The following is a 26,967-nucleotide window of genomic DNA, read 5'->3' as shown; positions in this document are numbered from 1 at the left end:
AAATTTCCAACTTTGCTATATCACCTTTAGTCCATGGTTTCATTCTTGATATTCCATGGGATAAGAGCCCAGGATCCATCCTGCCCAGGGGAACATCTCGCGTTCCAGTCCAAATTTCCCATTTCATAACGAAAAAAATAAACTGACAAACAAAATAGAAACAGAGGCATCAATACATGGAACAGACTCATAGCTGTCAGAGGGAAGGGAAGAGGAGGAAACTGGTTGGAAGAAGGTGAAGAGATTAGCCAAAGAACATATATGCATAACCCATAGACACAGAGGAATGGAGGGAGGGAGGAGGTGGAAGAGGGAGGGAGCGAGAAAGGGTGAGAATGAGAGAGGGAGGGGAAGACTTAGGGCTAATGCCAGTTTCCTCTACAGCTGAATTCTATAGCTTTATTGGATCATTTTAATTGCTACTATTTTATTTTATTATTTATGCATAAACTCTGGCTCCAAACTTTATTTTAAAATTGGTTAGTTTTGTACTATTAATTGGACATTTACAACACTATGTTTAATTCATACATTCATAAATATTCATTGAGTGCCTACTATATGCTGTGCATTGTGATATAAGAAGTCTTAGGAATCTTTTTTTCCGAAATGTTGTAACCTCATATGAACCTTTTCCTGAATAAAGCTTATTTATTTATTTATTTATTTTATGTTTACTTATTTTTTAAATTTAAATTCTTATTGTTTAAAGTATTACATAAGTCTCCTTTTTCCCCCAGTGACCTCTCCCCAGCCACCCCCATCCCCCAGCACATGCCCTCCACCCCCCCCCCCCCGCTCCCCCCCGGCAGAGTCTGTGTCCATTAGTTATGCTCATATGCATGCATACAAGTCCTTTGCTTGATCTCTTACCCGCCTCACTCTCTGCCTTCCCTCATAGGTTGGATGGTCTGTGTGATGCTTCTATGACTCTGGTTCCATTTTTGTTCATCAGTTTATGTTGTTCATTCTATTCCACAAATGAGTGAGATCATATGATATTTATCTTTCTCTGGCATATTTCACTTAGCATAATGTTCTCCAGTTCCATCCATGCTGTTGCAAATGGTAAGAATTCCTTCTATTTTACAGCAGCGTAGTATTCCATCCTGTAGATGTATCATAGATTTCTAATCCACTCATCTGCTGATGGGCATTTAGGCTGTTTCCAAATATTAGCTATGGTGAATTGTGCTGCTATGAACATAGGGGTGCATATATCCTTTCTGATTGGTGTTTCTAGTTTCTTAGGATATATTCCTAGAAGTGGGATTACTGAGTCAAATGGAAATTCAAATTTTAATTTTTTGAGGAAACGCCCTACTATTTTCCAGAGTGGCTGCACCAGTCTGCATTCCCACCAGCAGTGCACGAGGGTTCCTTTTTCTCCGCATCCTTGCCAGCATTTGTCATTTGTTGATTTGTTGATGATAGCTATTCTGACAGGTGTGAGATGGTACCTCATTGTTGTTTTGATTTGCATCTCTCAGATGATTAGTGACTTTGAGCATGTTTTCATATGTCTCTTGGCCTTCTGTATGTCATCTTTTGAAAAGTGTCTATTTAGGTCTGTTGCCCATTTTTTGATTGGATTGTTTATCTTCCTTTTGTTAAGTTGTATGAGTTCCCTATAAATTTTTGAGAGTAAACCCTTATCAGAGAAAACATTGGCAAATATGTTTCTTGTTGTTTTGTTGGTTTCTTCTGCTGTGCAAAAGCTTTTTATTTTGATGTATTCCTATTTGTTTATTTTCTCCTTAGTTTCCATTGTCCTAGGATCTGTATTGATAAAGATATCGCTATAACAAATGTCTGCTACTTTGCTGCCTATGGCTTCTTCTAAGATTTATTGTTTTCTGTCTTACATTTAAGTCCTTTATCCATTTTCAGTTTAATTTTGTGTATGGTATATGGATTGGCAGAATCAACATCATTAAAATGTCTATACTACCCAAAGCAATCTATAGATTCAATGCAATCCCCATTAACATACCAATGGTATACTTCAAAGACCTAGAACAAACTCTCCAAAAATTCATCTGGAAGACCCCGAATAGCTGCAGCAATCTTGAGACAGAAGAACAAAGTTGGAGGAATTACAATACCAGATATCAAGCTGTATTAAAAAGCCACTGTCCTCAAAACTGTCTGGTACTGGCACAAGAACAGACATATAGACCAATGGAACAGAACAGAGAACCCAGAAATTGACCCAAGCCATTATGCTCAATCAATATTTGACAAAGGAGGCATGAGCATACAATGGAGTCAAGACAGTCTCTTCAATAAATGGTGTTGGGAAAATTTGACAGATACATGCAAAAAAATGAAGCTAATCACTATTATTTGAAGAAAATTCAAGGGGATTTTTTTTCTAAAAAATAAAAAAATATTTTTGTAATACAAAAAATAAAAGTAAAGTTTACCATGGTGACAAAACTGGGTTAAAATCAGTCTCTTTATTCTTAGAAAGAAAGAGAATGTGGGCTTAAAAGACAGAAAGACTATCTGGTAACTCTCTTAAGCTGGGAATATCTCTTAACTCTAGGACCTTTAGTTTCCTCAAGTGTCCAACTGGTATACCAATATTTACATGTTTTGAAGAGTAAAGAAAATAACTTGCAAATAATAGATGTAGATATGTTTTATTTCCACTGTTTTCTCTCATATTCCAAATACGGATTATATTCTTTCCTAAATTCAATAGTCAAGTCCTGGCCGTTTAGCTTCCAAAAATTTTATTGAATCAATTACTTGCTTTATACCCCTACTGCCTTAATCACTATCATCTCAACCCCACCATTTTGCCTGAAATAAATTACATGTTGGGAATGAGAGATGAGCAGAGGTAGAAGAAGGAACAAACTTTTATTGAATTCCTATTATATATGTTAAGTAATTTGTCTGTATTATTTCCATTAACTCCCATTAGGCTCAAGTTGCTCTTTTTACCATTACTACTGATATTCTAATTACCAATGTCTGAGGTCATTTCTCGGGTTCATATTACAGAACATTTCTCCTGAATACAAGAGTCAAATTCACCATCTTTCTCAAGCTGGAATTTATTCCTCAGCAGCTGAGACACTGTTCTTTCCTGTTTCTCATTTAACATCATCAAGATGCTTCTTCCTGTAATGAGTCTGTGGTTAATAGTCTTTTGCAAACCTCTTACCCTACTTTTCTCACTTTTTGCACCTCAGTGTATCTCCAGTATTTACTCCAACCCAGACCTTTTTTCTCAGATGTGAAAGCACAAATATTTCTACACTTGGGCCACAAATACCTTAATTACACAGTGTTCATTGCTGAATTTAAAAATTTTACCACCTAAACTATATCTTTTAACAATGTTTCCATCTTGGTTTTATCATCATAATTTTCTCAGGAGTTGTCAATGACTCCTGGAGACTTCTCCTTTCCTAAATCCCATCAGTCAAGTCCTGATAAGCTTATTTTCTCTGAAAACCTTATTATTATTATTATTATTATTATTATTATTATTATGGTGCTATTGGATCGATTTCAAATTTTACACAAGTATTTTATTTTCTACATGAATTTGTTGTGGTATTTTTTCTATCTTTCCTATAAATTCTAGTTAGAATTTTATATTTTGACTAGAGGCCCGGTGCACGAAATTCATGCACGGAGGCGCGGGGGGCAGGGGTGTCCCTCAGCCCAGCCTGCACCCTCTCCAATCTGGGATCCCTCTCACAATCCAGGACTGCTGGCTCCCAACTGCTCACCTGCCTGCCTTCCTGATTGCCCCTAACCGCTTCTGCTTGCCAGCCTGATCACCCCCTAACAACTCCCATGCCAGCCTGATTGATGTCTAACTGCTCCCCTGCCAGCCTGTTTGCCCCCAACTTCCCTCCTCTGCCGGCCTGGTCACCCCTAACTGTCCTCCCCTGCAGGCCTGGTGCCTCCCAACTGCCCTCCCCTGCTGGCCATCTTGTGGTGGCCATCTTGTGTCCACATAGGGGCAGGATCTTTGACCACATGGGGGCAGCCATATTGTGTGTTGGAGTGATGGTCAATCTGCATATTACTCTTTTTTAGATAGGATTTTGTGAAGTTGCATGTTATCAGGTATAAAAGTGGAGATAGCATTGTTTTAATTCTTGCCACATCCAATAACTATTTGTACATAGTCCTTGTTTAACTCCTTTCAACATATAATCTGATGTGTTCTCAGAAAACAAACTTCTGAATCTAGTCATTCAAATGAATAACTTAATAGAGCATTTAAGATATACCATAGGTCAAAGTTTACTGTGATCATCAACCACTGCTATGTAGACCATTTAAGATATGTCTAGGGTAGTCTCCTTTGAGTTTAGATATTAAGTGCAAAATAAATATTGTCTAAGGTCCTTTCCAATGCTCTTCTTCATCTTTGGCCCTGAAAGTTCTTTCTAGATTTAGGATTGCAATACACACACACACACACACACACACACACACACACACACACACACACATTGATGTGAGAGAGAAATATCAGTTGCTTCCTGGATGTGCCTTAGCTGAGGTTCAAACCCACAACCTAGTTATGTGCCCTGATTGGGAATCAAACCTGCACCCTTGTGGTGTATGGGACAACCAACTAAACCTCCCAGCCAGGGCTCAAGTGAAGCTGTTTCAATCCACTTGTGTATGACAAGGACAAAAAGTTTTGTGTTTTGTTTTTTTTTATAAGTAAAGTTGTTTTGATGTGGGAATGAAGTAAGTTGAGTCAGGATGTTATTACCATCTCATCTGTTAATCTTTATAAGCACTCAGCAATGCTGAGGGGCCCCATTGGAGACTTACTGATAAGAACATGTGAAGATAAAATGATGGTAAGGGGACATTTAGACGATAAATACTGAGAGTTTGTGAAGACTATTTGAGAGTTTCAGTCTGGGCAAGGCACACTTTGCTGACCTAAGTAGTTCTCTGAAGATCTTGAGATATTTGCTCCTGACTTGTCCAAGGTGACTGTTGGCAGGGGTGCTCAACCATGTCACGGTCTCTGGAGTCATAATCCTCAGAGCAGCCCATCATGTTCAGCAACACCATCATCTTCCTTTCCCCAGCAATGTGCTCCAGCAATGAGGGGCTTTCGTTTTTGCACTGACAGGAGAATGTCAACTCATGGTTGGTCAAGACTTCTCCCAAGAAACCAAACTTATATACTAGTAAAAAGGTACACTTTTGTTAAATTTGGACTTTCTTTTATAAAAAAAAATATATATATTTTTTTTATGGATTTTTAGAGAGAGAGAAAGCAAGAGGGAGGGAAACAGAAACACTGATGTGAGTGAAACATCAATCGGCTGCCTCCTGCATGCCCCCTAAAGGGGATGAAGCCCACAACCTGGGCATGTGCTAACCAGCAACCTTTTGGTGCATGGGAAGACACTCAACCAACTGAACCACACTGGACAGGGCGGGACTTTTATTTCTTTATCTGCTCTTGCCTGGAATGACTGTACAATTAAATTTGTCATTTGCATGGAATATGTTTTTTTTTCCTTTCTTGGCTTATTAAGAGATATTATCCTGTATGCTAGTGGCTTATGAATTATTATAATCCCCACTGTGAACCTGTGGTAAATAAATTGCTGGCAAAGACAACAGTCTCTGAGTATAACTTTGCCACCAAAAACAAAATGTAGCAAAACAATATACAAAATACATGGAAAGTGGTTTGTCCATAGTCCATGTTCACACCTATGAATCTCATATTAACCTAACTACATAAAATGTATATGGGGCTTTGGAAATCATCTAAAATGTCAATAATTCTTGGATAAAGTAGATTAATCTTTCAAACGATAATTCTGCATTTGTGATCAAACAACAATTCTTTGTAATGGAAAGAAATAATACACTAAAGGGACCTAGAAGTGCTGGCCTTTGTAATCTTGATTTTTATGAGTTCAAAAAGCAGAAAACTGTAGAGTTAATTTACTAATTTAAGAGGAGTATGCTTATCTACTTATGTAAACTCAGAATCTAGAATTTAAAAAATGTAAAGTGCCTATTATCTTTATTTGGGTTACTTGAACATATATATTTGGATCAATTTATGTGAAGATAAAATGATGGTAAGGGGACATTTAGACGATAAATACTGAGATAACATCCATTACTGAATACATTAGGAGAACAAAGGAAAACATTGGTTTCTCCCAGTATATAAAGAAAATGTACTTTTATTAGTTGTAATATATTTCAAATCACTTTAAAGAATTCATTCAGCTGTTAACACAGTCAAGACTTACTATGGTGTCAATTTGAGCTCAAATGTAGGAAGTCAGAAAGATTCAAGAAATATTTCATTTTTGTAGTTTGTCTCCCTTTTTCTAGAACAGAGGTGCCATTAAATTGAATTTCCTGTACTACACAGTCTACTGAAGGCAAGCTTCTAATGTAAATGACAATTGAAAGATTAGAAATGATATGGAACTAGGTTTTACATTTCCCTTTTCTCTTGGACTTTGGTACTGTGCAGAAATGACATTCACAGTTTTCTGTACTGTTTTTCCACAGTAGCTAGCATTATTCTGTACTTGTTTTGCCCTGACAATCCATCAGAGCAGGATTAGTTTAAATTCTTCTTGCCTTTCTTTCTACGCTCAATTGAACACAAATGATCCTTATCCCCTGATGATATGATTTTTAAGTGAAGTGTTCTTCTTGACATATTAAAATAAACATTGTACAGAGATTTTGAGCAACACAAAACATAATTATTGTTTATTCACAAGGGATCCTCTTTAATGGATACTGAGTTCATTTTGTAGTTTGTGGAAGCTTATGCTAAATTAATACAACATCAAATATATCTTCTTATTCAAAAATGAGTTTAAAAAAGCAAGAAGTCTTATTTAAGAGGAATTTTAGTGCAGGGTTGTGATGTATTATAGGTATACACTTATTATGACTACTACCCAAATGTTTTTATAGCTTCCAATGAAAACAATAAGACATGGATATTGAACACCAAGGTAGGATTTACTTCAAAATTAAGAGTGATTTGCTGAGGAAAATGTATTCAATTATGTAAATAGGGAATGGAGATGAGGGATGCAAGAGATATTGAATACTTCAATTAAAATAAAATGATAATTACTTTTAATTATAAGGGGACTGATTAACATATTCAAGGTCATGCCTGAACATCCTCATTTGAGCTATGCTAGAGCAAGTGGATTGTGAGATGGGGGTAGGAAGTCCAGGAAGAATCACTCTGAAATTGACTCTAGGCTGGGGTGAGGCAACAAGGGTGAGACTTCTGGAAGACAGCTTTCTTCCACCAGTTGGTGTCTTTCTGCATATTGCATAATATCTAAACACTAGCTTGAAATTAATTTGCAAATCAATTAATTTACTTTTAATAATACAATCAACCATTCACTTTACTAAAAGCAATGCTGTAACAGTTTTTAAATTCTAAATTTTATCTAAAATATTACTTATTAAGTAAAGACAAATATAAGTGGCATAATTGAAGTTCATAAGTTGTATCTGTAATAAAATATTCATTGTGAGACATTATAATATAGAATATCAAGTATACCATGTTTAAGAAAATACATATTTTACAATAAATATTTTATATGCATATCTGTTATTGATATTTTTTAAAAAGGAGAAAATGAATTATTTTCATTAAGGTCCAAGGATAATAATTTTTATATTACATGATACAGATGGTTATAAAATATGTGACAAATGTAGTATTAATGTTCTCTAAAATAGTCTTTGACTCAAAAAAATGCTTTAAATTGTCTTCTTTGTCTATAGATGCAAAGAACTAAAACTAGCAGCTATAGAGATATTTTCAAATGCATAAATAATATCTTAAATATAAAAACATTACCATTCCAACCACAATAAATAATCAATGAAAAGTTGAATTATATACTGTAACACATAATGGATTCATTATATTTCATTATTTTATTAGACATTGAACCAATAAAAATAAAGATTCAAAACATTAGACATAATCAAAAGAAAGTTTAATTTATGAAATTATTTAGTAGGCCATCTTATACACACATTCACACTCTATATGGGGTATAAATTTTAATTAAAAAGGTTAGTACTAATTGTCTGACCAGTTCCACAGTGAACCAAACTATCACTTACTATGTTACCACTAATCAGTTGCTTGCTCCAAAATGGGGGTAAAAATGGATGTAAAACACTTTTCTGACACAACAATTCATAGAAGGAATTGCTTTAGATTTCTTATATATGGTAAACATGTAGGAAAGAAGCATATAACTATTACAATTAAGATAAATGTAGATCTATAGGAAAACATTACTTGCTATAATAATTGAGGCTAAAGGGGAAAAGTTCACTTACAATATAATTACTGCTCAATACATGTATAAAATTAAGCTTCATTGTATACATCATGCATAATGACATTTACTACAAAACATTTTAGTAGAGATAACAAGTAAAAATATAAAGAAGTTTTCATCACTTACCTCTCTTTACATTTCTGCTTGTACTCGTTGACTTATCTGAAGGACATGGACAATGGCCTTCACATCTGACCGAGATCTGTTTTCCTAAGACACAGGCCTGATATTCTAGTTTGCACTGTATAAGAAGAGAGAAAAAATAGTCATTCAAATATATTTAATTAAACAGTAAAACATTGAGAAAGTGACAACAGTATGCTTGTGATTCTATCATGTATGCTATGGGGAAAGATAAATGAATGGAATAGAACAAAGAGCATTACACCTGAGCTAAAATCTTAATAGTGTCTCTTCTTAAATGTGACATTTGGGGCTAGTATTTTAAATGTTTTCAGCCTCAATTTTCCCATATGAATAATTGGGATAACACCTAAACTACAGTGTTTCAAGAATCAAACAGCAGTAGCAACCATGAGCCATGCTCTCCTCAGTAAATGTTAACAAAGCTGAATAAAATTAAAGATAAATGATCAAAATTACTAAGGCACATAAAGATTTTTTTTTTTAGTTTAGTTTGGTTTGGTTTGATTTTCTTTGTAAACATTACTCTTTGTTAGTATTCTAAACCACATTATTCATAAATCAATCTTAAGATAATATTTTATAAATGCACATTTGATATGATTTTAAAAATTATAAAACTACTCCATATTTTAAAGAGGCAGTAACTATCTTCCTCCCCTAAAAGAAATTGATCTCGCTAATTCTAAAGTAATGTGATTTCTTTAGTGGCTACCCCCATAATTTACTCAGTACAAATTATTTTAAGAAGAAATACTGCAGACTTTCTGGCTAGCATCGACAAATGCACCAGTGACTAATTTAATTCAGCTTCAGCTGATACCAAGAGCACTGAATCCACCCAATGACTAATCAGATTACTCACATCTGTGCAGCATGTTTTGTTTTTTTTTTCTTTGTCAAATAACTCTCCCTGGCAAAATTCTTAATTAGCTCTACAACAAATGATTAAAAATTATTGCACTTGAAATATATTTGCAATGGCTTACTGGGCCTTTTTGGAGGAATAAATTATTTCAAAGGTATCATTTTTTATTATTTAATATTTCAATAATTAAAAAAATGATCTTGTCATGTAAAGTCACAATAAATTTTAAATGTAATTAATAATCCCCTATAGCTAATCAAAAGTAAACATAGTTAAGAAATTGTGAGGGCTTTAGTGAAAGCCAAATAAGTTACATAAATCTTTGAGACTTCAAATTTAATATTCTTTCCTGTAAATTCTTTTAACTTCATATTTCAGGAGCCTGTATTTGGTCATAATAAAATTATGACTCATGACATAATTTAAGAGAAGTTCAGCAGCAATTATAAGTGGCATATGAGCAGATAAAGTCAAAAGTCAATATTAATTGTAGCTAATATTAAATTTGAAAATGTTAACTCCCTTCAAAGCTGTTATTCTATACTCATTCACATTTTAAATGTGGTTAATTTTTAGCAGTGATATTTTTATTCCAAGAAAATGAAAGTTCAAGAAATACTTGAACAGCAAAAATACATGATCTATTAATTTATTAAATAGAGGAATAATTTTTTGCTCAAAAGTTGATCATTGATTGTTTATAATGTTATTAAACAAATAATTAAAAAGAAAAAAAGCACAATCTTTATAAAAATTTTATTTCATTATCATCAACTTTTACCCTTTGGCTAATTTTCTTTGACATAATTATAAATTCAAAATGTCAAAGCTGTCTTTAAGATTTGCATACGATGAAGTTATAGCTCTGCAAAAATATTACTTCATAAGTGAAACAACTTTTCTTCAGAATGATTCTACTGAACACTTTTGTTATGTGTTTCTGTAGAGAGCAACAAAATCAGATGTATAGCAAATACACACCATGTGTATAGTTGTATGAGTTTAGCTTTCTGCAGTCAGAAAACTAGTTTTATTTACTCATGGACTGATTTTGAAAAAAAGTATTTTTGAAGAATATTATTCAATGAATAATAGGATATCAAAAGTAGTATTTTAGAAATTTTAGCTATATCCACTGATTGCATTTCCAATTAATAATGTTCAATTTACTTAATTATCACAAAACTGAAATATTTATAAAGGTATAAGTGAAGCAAAATATCACATAAAGGGCATACTCATTAGTCTATAATTACCCCAAAATGCAAATACAGTAGAGAAAGACATGATTAATGCATTCCTGATTAAGAACCTGGGTACTTAAGTTATGAGTTATTGTGAAAAGCAAGCCTGCAGAATGATTTTTCAATAGTACAAGTTGACACTTATCAGCAAAAGTAAGTTAAAGTCATTTGCTTTAATAACAATGAAGAAAATATGACCTAAATAGGAGAGATTTGGGCTGTCCACAGAAAAGACCCCAACAATCAGTGTCAGCAAACACTGGAAAGTCTACTGTTACAGGTTTTCATGGCCAGGGACTCACCATGGCCATGGTAGATGGCTTAAATCAGAAGTTCTCAGCTAGGGGACATCTGGAGACATTTTTGGTTATTACAACTAGAGATCTGCTGGTGTCTACTAGATAGAGGTAAAAAGTGCTGCTAAACATCTTACAATGCGCAGATGAGCTCCCCAAAATAAAGCGTTATCTGACCTCAGATGTCACTCATTTCTAGATTGAGCAGCTCATATTTAGGCACTGGTCCACTGAAATATAATGAATAGATTAACTCGACTCTCAAGATCTCTTTCCTATTTCTTTAGGAATGTTTACTTGGGCATTCACTAAAGTAGTACATATAAAATAAACCCAATGGTACAAATAAATTATCAGCTATAAGTTCATTATGCCGAACAACCAAAAATACAAATCAGCTATAACTACAAAATACACAATTTATAAACGACTACTTTCTTTGGGTCACCACTATGTGTCAATCACTGTATTAAGCAGTTTTATCCATTACTCTGCTGATCATCAAAAGATTAGTCCTAGCTCCTACATAGATTCTTTGGGCATTAGAAAGAGTATGTTCTTCTACTTGGTCCTTTATATCAGTTAAACCAATGGACTGATTTATAAGCCACCCAGCAAATTTCATCACACTCCCTACTTTGGGGCTCCACAAACCCAGAGAATCAATTTAAGCTTTAAGTCTCTCTTGACACTTTTCAGATTCTGCTGCTGCTATTCCAGTTCCATCTGGCCACATCCTTGTGTTCTTTGTCACTAATCAGTGTCATATGTTTCACTTTTGGGACTATCTGTGGTTGGACAACTGTGAAAACTTTTATCAAAAAACTATTCAATAGTGGGCTGACAGGCAAGATATATAATGACCCTCCCATGTTCCTTATTGTCCACAAGCATCTGATATTTGCAAGCATTGGGATGATCTCTGCAAAAATTCTACTGAAAACTATTTCAGAGTCTACCTCCCTCACCTTAGTACAGCAGCTTAGTCAATGAATATCTCTGTATCCAGAAAGGGAACATACTCTCTCAGCTGGTTCCTGGGGAATTAACAGGATGGAAAGAGGTTATGGGTGCCTATTTGAAACATTCAGGGTTTTTCTTTCATTCCCTTAACAGTAATTGCAGGCTGGTCTGTTTGCTGTACTCTCCGAGTGGCAGCCTATGCAAAGGGGATTTGGGAAATAAAACTCAATTCTGGTTCAGCCACCTGGCTTCTCTAGTTGAATTAACATAAAATCTGATCACCCTGCTCAGAGCTTCTTGACAGTAGTCCACATAGGCCAAAGCTGAGAACATAATAAATCTCTGCAAGGTTTATAGTTAGTTTGTTATAAGAATACTTTTATAGAAATGGCACATAGTTTTCATGTTTAAATATAATTTTCTTCTTCCTTTTTGAAAACAAATGATGAATCACTATACATGATTATTTTCTTACCTATATGTATGCATTTAAATATATTAATAATGAATTAGTAAATTAAAAAAACACTAAATTATTCAACATATTATATTTCATGCACATCCAATATTCAGAGGATAAAGTAAATCCAGGATTAAATAACAAAATAATTATAATTTATTTTTACTCAATATTTTCTAAGAAATATTTAAACATTATAATTCAGTGATTATTTCTAATTTTTCAAATTCAACTGAAAAAATATCATATTTCACATTTACTTGGTAATAATATTTAACCCAAACATGTAATATTTACAGTAGAGGAGCATATTAATTAATTTCTCCTGAATTAGTTTTTTGTTTTTTATTGATCTTAGAGAGAGAGGAAGAGAGAGAAAGAGAGAAACATTGCTCTGCTGCCTCCTGTAGGATGAATTGAATCGGCAATGTGCCCTGACCGGGAATTGAACCGGGACCTTTTGGTGCACAGGACGAAGCTCCAACCAATTGAGCCACACTGGCCAGGGACTGAATTAATATTTCCAAACTTTCTCATTTTTGTCAGATGAGTTTTATGCTTACCACTTTTTGGCCCCTAAAATCAGTTCAAGTATATTAATATCATAACTATATAATTTTATTAAATATGACTTAATATGATCAAATATTAAGACAAATTAAAGGGCTGGGTTTCCATGAAACATTGCATGGCCTACTAGTATACTCAATGAAGGTGTGCTATATAAAAAAAGTTTGTATCTAAATGAATGTGTAAAATGCATCTGAAAACCAGGAATACAGTTTTATAAAAGTTATAAAATATTATGCCCTTAGTCTGCTTTGAAAAATGTCTTTTAGCTTCTTGTTACATTTTAAATGAAAAATTCAGAAATTCATATTTTTCCAACAACTAAAGAAAATAGAGTATCTAGTTTGCGCATTGATATGTCCCTGAGGGGGTAAATTAGAGAGTGTTGGAAGCCAAATCAATGTAAGGAGAGAAAAGGTTTTCTGACAATTAGAACATCTTTCAAAAATAGACATTTATCTCACAGAACATGATATCTTATCAGGGACTTGCATGTTGTATAGAAGTTTGTCCTAGATGTCCTATTGAGTTCTTTTCAAATCTGAGTTTTTATGATAAAGTTAACTCACATTATTTCTTTTGATGCTCAGTGGTTTAATAAGAGCTTATCCCAGTGATTCTGATAATACGCTGGAGTTTTAATCTTGATCAAGTTGGCATAACCAAGCAAAATCAAAATGTAGCTTTTTTTGAAAAGCAGTTCAAACAGAAACAGTGCACATTTATTTCTGACTGTTGATCTTCCAACATAAAATTATCTCAGCTCAGACAGAGTATTCAAGAGAAGGTAGACAGGACCATTAAACACCCAATACAAATAGAGGTAACACATCAAAATGGTGATGTGTAAGAAATTTTCTATCTTTCAAAAAGTACATATATCTACTAGAATCAGGAACTATTGTTAAAAGAAAGTAACAGAATACCTCAAATATGGAAAACAGTTAAAAATGAACAAATAATAGGACAATGCTGAAACTTAAAATGGAATTTTCTCAAGTTGCAATAAAAGGTAAATGTTTCTTCTTTAATGCTAAACTTGTTGTTCTATTTTATATTTTTTAAAACTCTCATATTTAAAATTTCAAAAGCAACAGTTCTTCTCAAACATGGCACGTGTAAAAATCATGCAGGGAGCTTGTAAAATTCAGATTCACAGGGCCCCACACCAAACAATTAAGTATTGTCTCTGGTGCCAGTATAAAATGATAAGCTTTCTGTTTTCCTTCCCTAAACACACACAAACACACACACGCATGCACGCACATCGATATTTCTTATAATTAATGTTATGCCTAGGAATTCACCATTATTCAGTTCAATTGGCAAGCACTCCATGACTAAAAATGATAGAATCAAGTGTTCAAAATCACCCAACATGTTGTCCGCAGGGCATTTATGTTACAGATGCCCAGCTGAGTTCTAAGACATTAGTATTACTTATTGACTTCTGCTCAGCAAATGCAGTATACAATTTACACAGGACAGTGACAAATATATCCATGGTCTAACACAGATGTTGTATCAGAGAACAATTCTTAGTTATTACTAAAGCCTGACAATATAATCAAAATAGACTTTGCCTGAAGTAAAGAAACAAAGACCTTCATCCTTTGTGTCAATTTCAGGAGTGATTACCTCTCCAATTAACCTTAAACAGACTTATGTTTTGATTTTTCTGGCATTGCTGAATTTAAAAGAATTCAAAATAGATTGGTTCTTTGAAAAAGAAAGATTAAGTCACTTCTTAAATAAGTCAATCACTTTTCTTAACAGGAAAATAAAACACAGATAATATTTCAAAAATACTTCTCATGAAAATTGCAAAAGTCTCAATATTTTTTCAAGCAAATCTATTTTTCCATAGTTCTTCATCGGTTCCTTTGTTTTTTTGTGTGTGTGTTTTTTTTTGTGTTGGTTTTTTTTTTTGTGTGTGTGTGTGTGTGTGTATACAGCTTTAAATACTCTGCTTAGGATTTCTAGACAAATTGACAAGTTCAGAGTTTGAATTCTAATAAAATAATTATTCAAAATTGGTCCCATTGTGTAATAAGACATACTTTCTAAAATTATACCCTAGTACTATTATGTCATTTGCCTGAAGTCTTCATTTGGATACCCTCTGTCTCAATCCATCCCCCAGCTCCTGGGTCTGCTATACTTTGTAATGAAATCACCTCCACTTACGTTGTAGAGTGGAAATATAATTTGCAATTTCTACTCTCTAAATTGAGCTGAAGGTAATGAGGGAAGATGGTGGGTCTAGAATAGAACTGATAGGAATATTCTTTATAATAGTAAAAACACAAAAATCCCTGTATATCAGTGCTCCTGCAGATACAGAACCATAGTAAGACTTGGAGAGCAGGACTGGGCTTCCTTCCTAGATGTGGGGTCACACTCGCTTGCTGAGAGTACCTGGCTTCTGACTAATCTTTATCATGTGAGGATTACTCAGCTGGGAGATTGGAAGCTTCGAGCAGGAGCTTCATGCACTACACTGAGCTTAGGATTTGGGGCTCACCATTATTGTGAGCTTAAATGCCTACATGTCCCCAAAATCTGTAATTTAAATTTGCCCTGTAGAACAGAGTTGCTTGTAGAACAGAGTTTGCTTAGTCTATCAACCAAGTTGAGTGAACCAAGAGCCAAAGAAAGACCCTGTGTTCCCTGCACCAATCTTCTATTCTTATCTCTTGGAAAATAGATGCTGGAAAAATAATACAATGACCTTCTCAAGAAGGACTTGCCTCTGTGGGCACTACTCTACTTACAAGGGGGGAAAAAGTTAAATGCCTTACATTTAAATCTAATAAACATCTACAAAGTAAACTTCCAATAAACTCTAAAAAGGAGAGTTTGATATAAGTTCTTACTGGGCTAAGATCTCTATTCAGTTTTCATTATTTTCTACAGCTCAGCCTCACTGCTATCAGTGCACACATGTAAGATTAGGATTGGTGATCCAAGGTGGAAAAATCACCAAGTTAAGTTAGAATCAACAGAAAAGAAGATGGTGATTTGGGGTTATTAACAACTCACATTCATTTGAACCATGCTCCTTTTATGTCTTCCTATGTAAACGAGGCATTTATTGAAAGTGATACATATGCAAAAATATTAAATTAATAATTCAAGAATGGATTATTCAAAATAAATTTATTGACAATATTAATAAGAGCATATGGTTTGTAATCTGGGCTTCAGAGTGTGCCCGATAGAAAGGAGAACAACGGGGAAACCCCATGGGATTGGAAATGTATGGGAATTAATCTACATATGATATGTATATTTAGTTTCAAGTAGGAGTATGCTAATTGTTTTTCTCTAAAATCATCAAACAATACTTCCCATATGGTCTCAACAGATGGAAATCACTTGTGAGTGTAAGTCTGTAACTTTGAAACGAAATTGTGAAATAACTGATCATCTATTAGTAGCATCCTGAAGAGAGCTCCAAACAAGCAGGTGCTAGACTAATGCCAGCCCTCTCCAGGGACCATGGCACTCTGGATACAAACATATCAATTCTGCCGGCACATATGTTTCTACTGTTGAGAAAGACATGCATCTGTCTCAGCTGGATGGCAGTAATAAAGCCAATCTGTCTCGTGATGCAACTTGTTCAGTTATCAATCTTCATCAAATAAAATTACGATTCAAATTGGCTTCCCATGTTACTCTGCCTACCAGTTTGAATATTATAACATGCATCCTTAGTTATAATTTAATAAATTAGTATAATGGTCGGCATACCCTTATCCTGGGGAATGTGATAATATGAGATAGAGTCATTCTCCCTTGTGCTGACAGCATGAATTTTCAAAGCCTGCAAAGCTAATATTCACCAAGATAAGGTCATATTGAAAAGACCAGTGTCACACTCCCTTCTCTCCTAGCAAGATCTACACCATTATATACATCTTATAACTTTATCAAGTAGGTATATGGTGGCTTAATTAAGAATACACAGTACTTGGCACCCAGTAAGTACTATGGATATATTTATTGACTGAATTAATCAATCTTATCATTGTAGTGCTCTTATCAAGATTAGAAACTGTAAAATGCAAGTGGAAGTTGTAGGAAAATATTCACCAAGACAAAGTATGGTTCATAAAGAGTAACCCACAGAACAAAATGATCAAATAGCCCCAAATTTTTTGAACTTACTTTGCAGTAAGCAAAACCAGAAAAGAACTGAGGTGAGGTTATTTTTTTATATATCTTATTTAATATGCATATTCATATGGTTCCTTAAAGATATATTAGTGTATTTAATTATAGGGTAAGGTCCCACTAGAGATATTACATATTATGCTTTTACAACATGTTTTATGTAACAATACACATGTATGTGTTCCCAAAGTTTCAGCTAAGAGGTTGTCAGTCTATATTCATTTGTCACATCAAAAAACAAACAAACTCATCAATGTCTTATTTAGATACAGTTCTTAAAAACTCCAAAATCTCTCTCTATATATAAAAGACTAATATGCAAATTGTCCCCTCGGGAGTTCGACTGTGAGAATGAGAGTTAGATCGCTTGCTATGATGAGCGCTGACCACCAGGGGGTGGTGAGGAACATGGCAGGTAACCAGCGGTGCTGACAGGGTGCTGAGGGAGTGAGGGAAGGAGGATGTGGGGAGGCAGGAAACCTGATTGGCCTTGATCACCGGCCAGGCCTAGGGACCTTACCCATGCACGAATTTTGTGCACCGGGCCTCTAGTATTTGAATAAAATAAGGAGGCAGATTAATGTAGAGGAGACACTGAATCAGAGAAAACATTAAATCTTTCCTTCAATGTCAGCTAAATACAAAAAATTTGTTATCTTCCTCATCCTTAGTTTTCTCATTTGTTAAAAACAATTCTTGGAAGCTTAAGTAAAGTAATATAGGAAATAACATGAGATAAAAGTAGTAATGATATTGACATATTGCACCTCTATTGATATAATAATAACATTAACATCATTATATACATGGTAATAATTTCTGGTCTCTTTCTGATCTCTCTCAGCAATTAAGAAAATGTTGGTTTTAATATTTGAGGGTTCAGAGTTTTGACAACTGCAGCATTTCAAACTTTAAAAATTCTTAAATAGGGGAAACAAATAGACATTGAATCATATTTCAAATCAGTGAGATTATCCACATTATTTTAAGTTAAAAATTATTTGGATGATCACATTAGAGAACTAATAGACCTAAGCACTTAGTCATAAATCTGAGTTGTATATTTCATACTAAATGACTATAAGATTCTTTACCTGTGAAGAGTAGGTGTGACTGTCTGAACCACAAACGGGGCTGGAATAGACCATTGGGCACTGTTTGCAGGTGGATGAGACGGGGCCCCTCCATTGCTTATGGCCTACTCCTGCATCTTTCATACTGTTAAAAAAACAAAACAACCAGACTTAATGCATTTATTTAAAAACAAATACATTTATACTAACATCACATGTTTCCACTGTCACTCCAAATCTTGAAGATAAATTAGAATCAGAAACTATTTTTCTCCTTTACCACCCATTAACCTGTACAGTGTCCTTCATTATAATCTTTTGTTTCATATATCAAGGGTTCCCTACAATAAAATAAGAATATATTCCTTAAAATATTCGGCTAATTACATAGGGACTAGTTATATTTCATTATATGGATACTTTGTTTTAATTTATACTTTGACAGATTTTACATAGACCGAGAAACAAAAATTGCTCAGCAATAAAGGACCCACACAACTGGGACTCCCTAATAGCCACCCTAGTATTTTGTCAGGAACAGTTTCAGAAAATAGACACTAATCCACAGGGCAAACCCAATGTGCCTGAAAAGAGAAGCAGCTTACTTTAGAGGACAGAGCAATCCAGAACCACACCTTTACAAAAGCCAGTATTTAGAGAGCCAAATTAGTAGGTTTAGTGATAGCCAATCCTCTTTTTATTGTGTAGAGATGCTTCCAAATAGATTCATTAGGCTTTGATCTAGAATGACTAGGGGATACCCATACTCTTCTGCTACCTTCCCTAACATTTATTTGTTTTTCCATTTTGATTAAACTGCAATAATGCTCTGTCTGTAATGTGTGCACAATTTATGTAGAGGGGGTAGTAAAGGGCCTAATAATAAGAATATTTAAAATTACTCTAGTAAATCAGTACTCATTCATTAAAGTTGTTCATGGAGTGTACTGTCATGTTTATATCATGAAGGGAAAAGATGATTTACTAGACATATTTGCTTTTTTTTTTTTGCTTTAAATTTTATTTTCATTAATAAGTTAAACACACAAAAAAGCAATCCCCAAGACTATCCTATCTAATAAAAGAGTGATATGCAAATTGACCATCACTCCAACACAAGATAGCTGCCCCTATGTGGTCAAAGATGGATGCCCCTATGTGGACACAAGATGGCAGCCACAAGATGGCCAGCAGGGGAGGGCAGTGGGGAGGGACCAGGTCTGCATGGGAGGGCAGTTGTGGGTGATCAGGCCAGCAGGGGAGGGCAGTTGGGAAGGACCAGGCCTGCAGAGGAGGGAAGTTGGGGGCGACCGGGCCTGCAGGGAAGGGCAGTTGGGGGGGGACCCAGGCCTGCAGGGGAGGGCAGTTGGGGGCAATCAGGCTGGCAGGGGAGCAGTTAGGCATCAATCATGCTGGCCGAGGAGTGGTTAGGGGGTGATCAGGCTGGCAGGCAGAAGAGGTTAGGGGCAATCAGGAAGGCAGGTAGGTGAGCAGTTGGGAGCCAGCAGTCCTGGATTGTGAGAGGGATGTCAAACTGCCCGTTTAGGCCCGATTCTACCGGATCGTGCCTAAACAGGCAGTTGGACATCTCTTGAGGGGTCCCAGATTGGAGAGGGTGCAGACTGGGCTGAGGTACACACAACCCCGTGCACAAATTTCATGCACCAGGCCTCTAGTTAAGAAATATATTAAGGATCTTCATTATAGGAAAAGAAGTTTAAACTATATATTCAAATTTAAAAATGTTTATTGCCTTGGCCAATGTGGCTCATTTGGTTGGGCATCATCCCATGCATCAAAGTGTTGCCCATTTGATTCCTGGTCAGGGCACATGCCAGGGTTGCAGGCTCTGGTTTGGGGCAAGGAGGCATAACAGGAGACAGCATATTGATGTTACCTTCTCACATCAATGTTTCTCTGTCTCTCCCTCTCCCTTCCTCTCTCTCTGAAAATCAATTAAAATATGTTTTAATGTCTATTATTTTCTCTTCCCCCTCCTCCCTGCCTCCCATCGCTTGTCTCTCTCAAGATTTTCATGAAACCTATCATGATTCCAAATGCATTTTCTTCATTTCAATTTTGTAAATTCTGCCAAAAGGTCACTTTAAAATCTTGTGTGGCCACAGAGTCCACATCATAAGAGATACAAGGGAAAAAATAACCATGCTGCTATTACTCATTAATTCACTGGAACAAAATTCTAATGGAAATTAAAACAATGACTGGAAAACTTGAAATGGCATTCTATACCACTTCAAAACCTATAAATTATAGAAATGGAGTAGAGAGAAATAAAAAATAAAATATTCTACTTGTATTTTTCTTTCACTTTGCGTAATCAAAACAAGGCATAAAATTATGGAAATTATCTGCTTTTCAAATACATCAGGAGAAATTATTACCAAGTTCAGGATTCTAAGCAATAGAAGGTACTTTATCAGAACTGGATGTATATACATTTTTGCTTTGTAATACATATCTCTATCTATCTATCTATCTATCTATCTATCTATCTATCTATCTATCTATCTATGATATTTATTATATACACATACACTATCTTCTGCCATTCTAGGCACTAAGTAGTTTCACACCAATATACACGTAATTATGTTTCTAATAGCTGAAAACTAAACTAACAAAGATGAATTTATACTGTTGCTAGTGCTTCTTTACAGGACTTGTTTTGAGGCAGTTGAATCCTACCATCTTCTTGTTCCCTGAGCTACCTTCTTGTCTTCCTGCTTTCCCTTTCATTCTGGTCCTCAGTATGAATCTCCAGAATCAGTCATGTAGGAAAGCACATCAGTCTCTTAATTTTCTAATAGCTACAATTTAATTACAGCTACATCTGTTTAATCAAGTATGATACTTGATTTTATGTTTAGTTAATCATGTTGTGCAATTTAAAAATATAATTTGAACATGATTTCCATGTGTTAGGATGTACATTGATTTTGGGAAGAACATAAACGATGTTACCAAAATGATTAGCAGAAAAAAAATCTCATTCCAATTTGATTTAAGTTTCATATGTGAGCATGTTATTTATTAGTCTTGGCAAGTCAGAAACCTCCCTAGGTCTTAATTTCTTCATTTATACAATGCTAAGCTTCATCAGTATGGATCATTTGATCCTGAGAATTCCATGAGTCTATAAATCCTTAATAAAACTGCTAATAGGAAGGCACTCAACAAAAATTAGAAGCACAGACAGTGTATACTGGCTATCCTTCATAATAAAAAGGCAATATGCAAATAACCATCACTTCGCTACGCCCACGATTGGGCGGTGGGAGGCTGGGGGGCGGGACTCGGGGTGGCATATCCGGCCATTGAGAGGCGCGGGACTCCAGGCCCCCCCCCCCCCCCCCCCCCGCCTCTCAACTGCTGGATTGGCGGCCGCTGAGGGGGGCTGCCTCGGACACCCTGGACACCCAGCTCCGCTGCCATCGGAGGCGGGGAGCCGGTTGTCCGCACCCGGATCCCCTGCCGTGCTCCCCTTCGTCAGCGCCTCAAGCCCCAGCAGCAGCGGCAGCGGCTGGGGATGAGCTGGTGATCCCAACAGCCTGGCAGCTCAGTGGCGGCGGCGGAGGCAGCATTGGGCCTAGGGACTGGCGAACAGGCAGAAGATGGCTCTGATCGCAGGAGGCTAGGCCTAGGGACCCTACCCGCACGATTGAATCGTGCGCTGGGCCTCTAGTATATTATAATTTTAGAACTTGACTTACTGTTATCGGGTGAAACAAATATATCATTATGGTGTGAAGGTTGATGTTGAGTGAGGCAAGAGATTGTTAGGAATGCTGAAGTTGCAAAATTCGGCTATCTCAAGGTGGCAAATGAAAGATAAGGAGGGAGCCCTGTCTTGTGATAACTAATAGAAGAGGGAAGATAAAAAGAAGGTTGTGTTTAAAGAGGCATGCTTTCCACAAAAAGCATACCTAACAATCAAATAATACTTCTATTACAATATCAAGGGACATTGCCAATAAATCATAAAAATAATTATTTCATATTACTTATTTCTCTCAAATCTTGCAGTTCCTGGATCTGACATCACATACTATACACGTTCATTCTTTAGGCCATTAATATACAAACCAAATAAAATGCCAATTTATTTCTTATGTATTTATCTTACAAGGGAAACATCAGTATCTAATTCCTAATTTTGTAGGTGTGTTTGATTCTCTCTCTATGCACCTATATTAATGTAATTCTTAATGACTTTGCTTCAACAGAAGAATTTTTGTAATCTGATAAAATCAGCATTCAAGTGAACAGAAATATTCTGTGAAAATCTCAACTAAAGGCAACTTAAGGTATTTCTTGACTTCTCAATACATTTAGCATTTTAATTCCTTTAGGCAGTCATGTTTGTTGCTGCTGTTGTTTTTTTAAGTTCTGCCTGAGTTGTGGAGAAATTCTTCCTTGAGATGCAGCTGCTAAGTCATGATTTCTTCCCTACTGGCCATAACTCTTCAAGAAATAAGGCTGCCCTTACTTTTTCATCAGGGGCCTTAGAAAAAAACAAATGGTATAAGTGCACTAAATTATCTTTTGGGGCAATAAAATTAAAAGAAATTTAGCATGCTCTAAACAGAACTTATTAAAACTATAGTGACCACAATATGCTTTATATGATTTCTCTACTTGGTATGACAGTAATTTGAGCAATGAAATAAAATAGATGATCTATTGATTTTAATTTTAAGTAAAAGAGATACCATAAGGAGAGATCAACCAAAGGACTTGTATGCATGTATATAAGCCTAACCAGTGGACACATACAACAGGGGGGTGAGGGCATGAGTGTGGGGGGGACAAGGGGAGTAATGGGGGAAATAAGGACACATATGTAACGCCTTAATCAATAAAAAAATTTAAAAAATAAATCTTAAGTCATACTAGAAAATATCATTAAATACATAAAAATGAGCTAGCACAGCTTATTCTGCAATATGAATAGAAAATCTACTTGCTCTATATATTTTACAAAGAACAAAGATTTACCAAAAAAGTCCACTTATAGACATATTTTAAAATATAGTGATAGAAGAAAATAAAATACAGTGATAGGATTTATTAATAAAATGTATCTTTGAATCTATTCCTAACATAAATTAAATTAACAAGTGAAAAAAAAATGACCACATAGTTGCTTCAAATTTTATTTAAAGAAAGATTCACTACCACCAATAAATGTTGCCTAGAGACTATACCTGGCTAATTAAACCTGAAATTTACATGGTGTAATAAGTAATACAACACCATATATGTGATTCTGATTTAGAAAATCAGTATAGAGGAATATGTGAATTAATTATATTAAATGTGTTGACAGGTATATTTCACTCCAGATATGAGCATATTAATATGATTGCTAAGTCTACATCATATAACATCATATATTCAAAACAAGAATCCGGAAATTTTCAATTATTTATGTTCACAGATAAAGCAAGCTTTCAACCATTAACTGTGAAGTTACTTTAACCTTAAACAGTTCTATAATGTCAGCACTGAGCAAAGAATGACTAAACTTTGAGTTCACAAAAATGTGTGATTCTTAAAGGTCAAGGAGATTCTATATTTGAAAAAATGTGTTCACATTTAAAAAGTAACAATGACAGATATGCAGCTTAAAAAGGAAAAATATTCTACCTAAAAGAAAATGACATGAAACAAAGCAACTATTACCAAAAGACATGCGAAAAGACTGATTATTCAAAATATTTTTTACATATAAAAATATGTCTTGATTATGAAACATTCTTTTGATTTGTTGGTTTTTCTAAACAGAAGCAAATATTTTCACTACTGCTCACTAAATAGACCTGAAAGGTTTATCATTCAACCATTAAATATCACAATTTATTTAAGAAAACAATCCTTAAAGGTCATCCCAAACTCAGGGAAGGAAAACAGAACTTTTTCTCCATGTCTTGTCTTCATGGAAGTCATTGCTACTGGCCTCCTCCTTGCTTACTGCTTCATGGGAAAAGGAAAGTTACAGAAATTAGAAAGGATAAAGGAAGCTGCCATGTTTTGCTTGAGTCTGATTTATTGATGAAGAGAAAAGACGAAGAGTACAAAATCTTCTCTATACATTAGCTTTCACAATATTTTTCAAGTTAATTAGTAAAATTCAGATGTCTTAAGTTTTTTCTCTCAACCAGATTTTAATTTCTGTCCTGAAAGCATGTGTTGATGCCTTCTGGTGAAATCAGGAATAAAGTTAAGATTTGCCAGACAAGGAAACAGTCTTCAAGAAGTGCTATCTTGGTAACTGGTAGCATATATAAAGTTATCAGAGAGGCCTTTTAAAATATTTGTATTATTTTTATCTATAGTATATTGTTACTTATAGTTATAGCTATAATTTACCTAGCATGCTCTAGGAAATGAATTAGGCACTATCAAAACCCCATCACTAGCTCATCCAATAATTATTTTATCTTCTAACTTACAAATAGTACCTATGCGCCCTTCTAAATATTGTTCATATATTTATTCATGAATATACCCGATAATGTGTTCAGGAACTATTTTAGAATCTGGAGGTAACACGTGGATAGAGTCATTGAATTCATGGATCTGAGAATTAGTTTGGGAACAAAAAGATAGGCCTGGCTTGGAGTGAGGTTTTCCTGTGGTTCAGGAAGTAATAAGGACACATTGAGCTTATTTGGCCGATTTATATTAATCTTTGAGTTTCCACCTTTGATGCCATTTCTAAATTATTTTCCGACCTCCCAAGAAAACCTTTTCTACAAGTTTGTGTCACACATACTCCCTTCAAGTATTACTTATCAATTCTATTTTAACAGCCCATATGGTTATCTTTTTTTAAACCTAGACTCATGCTCCCCTAATTCTGAGTCTCTGTCTTGCTCCCATGACAGCTGCTCCATTAGGAAACATGACTGGGCCAAATACCCACTTCTTCCCTACTTCTTCGATTTCTCCTGGATTTGAAGTTTGGAAGACAATGGAGTCACTTAAAGCAAAGGCCTACATTCTGTGGCCTAAAAATACTTCTAACCTCTTTAGAGTCTCTCTATTCATAGGTAAGTAGAAAGCAGGTGGCCAGCAACAGAGCTCATTTTAATTACATGGGATTGGACATAAATTTAACAAAAGCATTTTCTAGAATCACCACGTCAAACATTCTGACACATTCCTGATTTACCTTTAGTTAGGTAGTGCTTGCAGAAATGGAGTAAATTGTTTCTGTTTCCTATATTTCCTATAACAAACTACCTAAAACTTTCTGGCTTAAAACAACAGAAGCTTAATTTCTTGGAGTTAGGGCGGTCAAAAATCCAATAGCAATTTTATTGGACTCTCTCAGGGAGTTCTAGGTTATCTGGTGGCTGTCAGCATTCCTTGGCTTGTGGTTGCATCTTTCTCTGCTTTCTATTCCCATCCCCTTCCCCTCTTTGTGTTTTTGTCAAAATTTCCCTCTTATATAGATACATTGTGAATGCATTTAGGGCCCACTCTAATAATACAGGAAAACCTCTTCCTCTCAAGATCTTTAACATAATCACAATTTTCACCGTATAAGATAAATCTCCTTCTTTTGACCAATAAGATACTATGCACAGATTATAGCAATTAAGAAGCAGATATATCTTTAGGGCCACCATTTAGCTTACAACAGGGAGGCTACTTAGGAAAACAGATAGTTTACCTTTCCACAACAAAAGAGCTTCAGTAATGGTGTCCCTGGTTTGGAGGGATGTCTTAATGAACCCTATGTATAAATTTATACTATGTATAAAATCACAGTGTATTTTGCCCTGTGATTACTCCCATCAATCCTTTTACATCTAAAGGACAAATATATGTTCCATGACAATATCTTGGGACTTAAGAGTATTGTCCTTCAGCTACAAGGCTGTGCTCCTGTGCAAATGCATACTTCATCCTAACCATGGAACCATAACCAGACATAATTGATTCTTCTGTGAGTGGATATAGAGTTTGGGGCTTCTCAATCAATGTACTTTTATCTCATCTATGTCTCAGTAGATTAGAGAAGCATTTTCACTTTACTAATTTTTAGAGAAATTGAATGCTACAATTGAAAAGACTGGAAAGCAATCAAGTTACCTTTTTTTTGGGGGGGGGGGGGTAAACAATAAAAATAACAGTCATATCAACATGCCTCATCTGACCCTCAATTTAATTAGTAGAAAAACAGATGACACAGACAATGGGGTTTTCTTCCCATTGTTCCTTTGCATTTAGGGTTAGTGGTCATTGGGACAAATTGAAAAGGATAGTGGATGAATGGACTGTGTCATGGGACAGGGATAAATTCAGTCTCCATGGCATCCGGAGCATATAGAAGAGAAGCCATTGCATTATACCAAGAATTTATTTCAGAAAGTGAGTCCATATACTTTATCTACATTGCCAGCAAATGTTCTGTTTTTACACTTTGCTGATCAATCTTTTCCCAAACTTTACACATGGTCTTCCCTTTCCACGAATACTTTTCACCTTTTAGTCACAACTTATAATTTTTACTCCAGCATATTTCCTTGACTTTGGCACAAATTAAGTACTCAATAAATAGCACTAAATGGATAAAAGAGTGAGAGAAAATGAAAGAGAAAGAGAGAGAGAGAGAGAGAGAGAGAGAGAGAGAGAGAGAGAGAGAGAGAGGCAGAAAGAAACATGGGAGGGACAGAGTCTCTGCTTGAAGCACTAAGGATGGTTCCTATTTTCTTTGCTGTGTCCTTTGAAGAAGTAGAAACTCTATCGCATTATTTTCTTACTGAATAAAC

General features: G+C 35.1%; 1 protein-coding gene across 1 annotated transcript in view; it reads right to left on the bottom strand.

Moving 5' to 3' along the window:
• SPOCK3 (SPARC (osteonectin), cwcv and kazal like domains proteoglycan 3) overlaps nucleotides 1-26,967 on the bottom strand; it is a 354,386-nt gene that overhangs the window by 81,761 nt on the left and 245,658 nt on the right. Inside the window, exons 5-6 of the mRNA XM_079770309.1 lie at nucleotides 18,188-18,311; nucleotides 8,496-8,610 (exon numbers count right to left, since the gene is read on the bottom strand). Of these exons, the coding sequence (XP_079626435.1) occupies nucleotides 8,496-8,610; nucleotides 18,188-18,311 (239 nt within the window). The remainder of the gene's footprint in view (nucleotides 1-8,495; nucleotides 8,611-18,187; nucleotides 18,312-26,967) is intronic.

The sequence above is a fragment of the Cnephaeus nilssonii genome (assembly GCF_951640355.1).
Source record: "Cnephaeus nilssonii genome assembly, chromosome: 5".
Classification (NCBI taxonomy): Eukaryota; Metazoa; Chordata; class Mammalia; order Chiroptera; family Vespertilionidae; genus Cnephaeus; species Cnephaeus nilssonii.
Note: the sequence above shows the minus strand (reverse complement) of the source record. Positions and strands in the feature narration are given on the sequence as shown.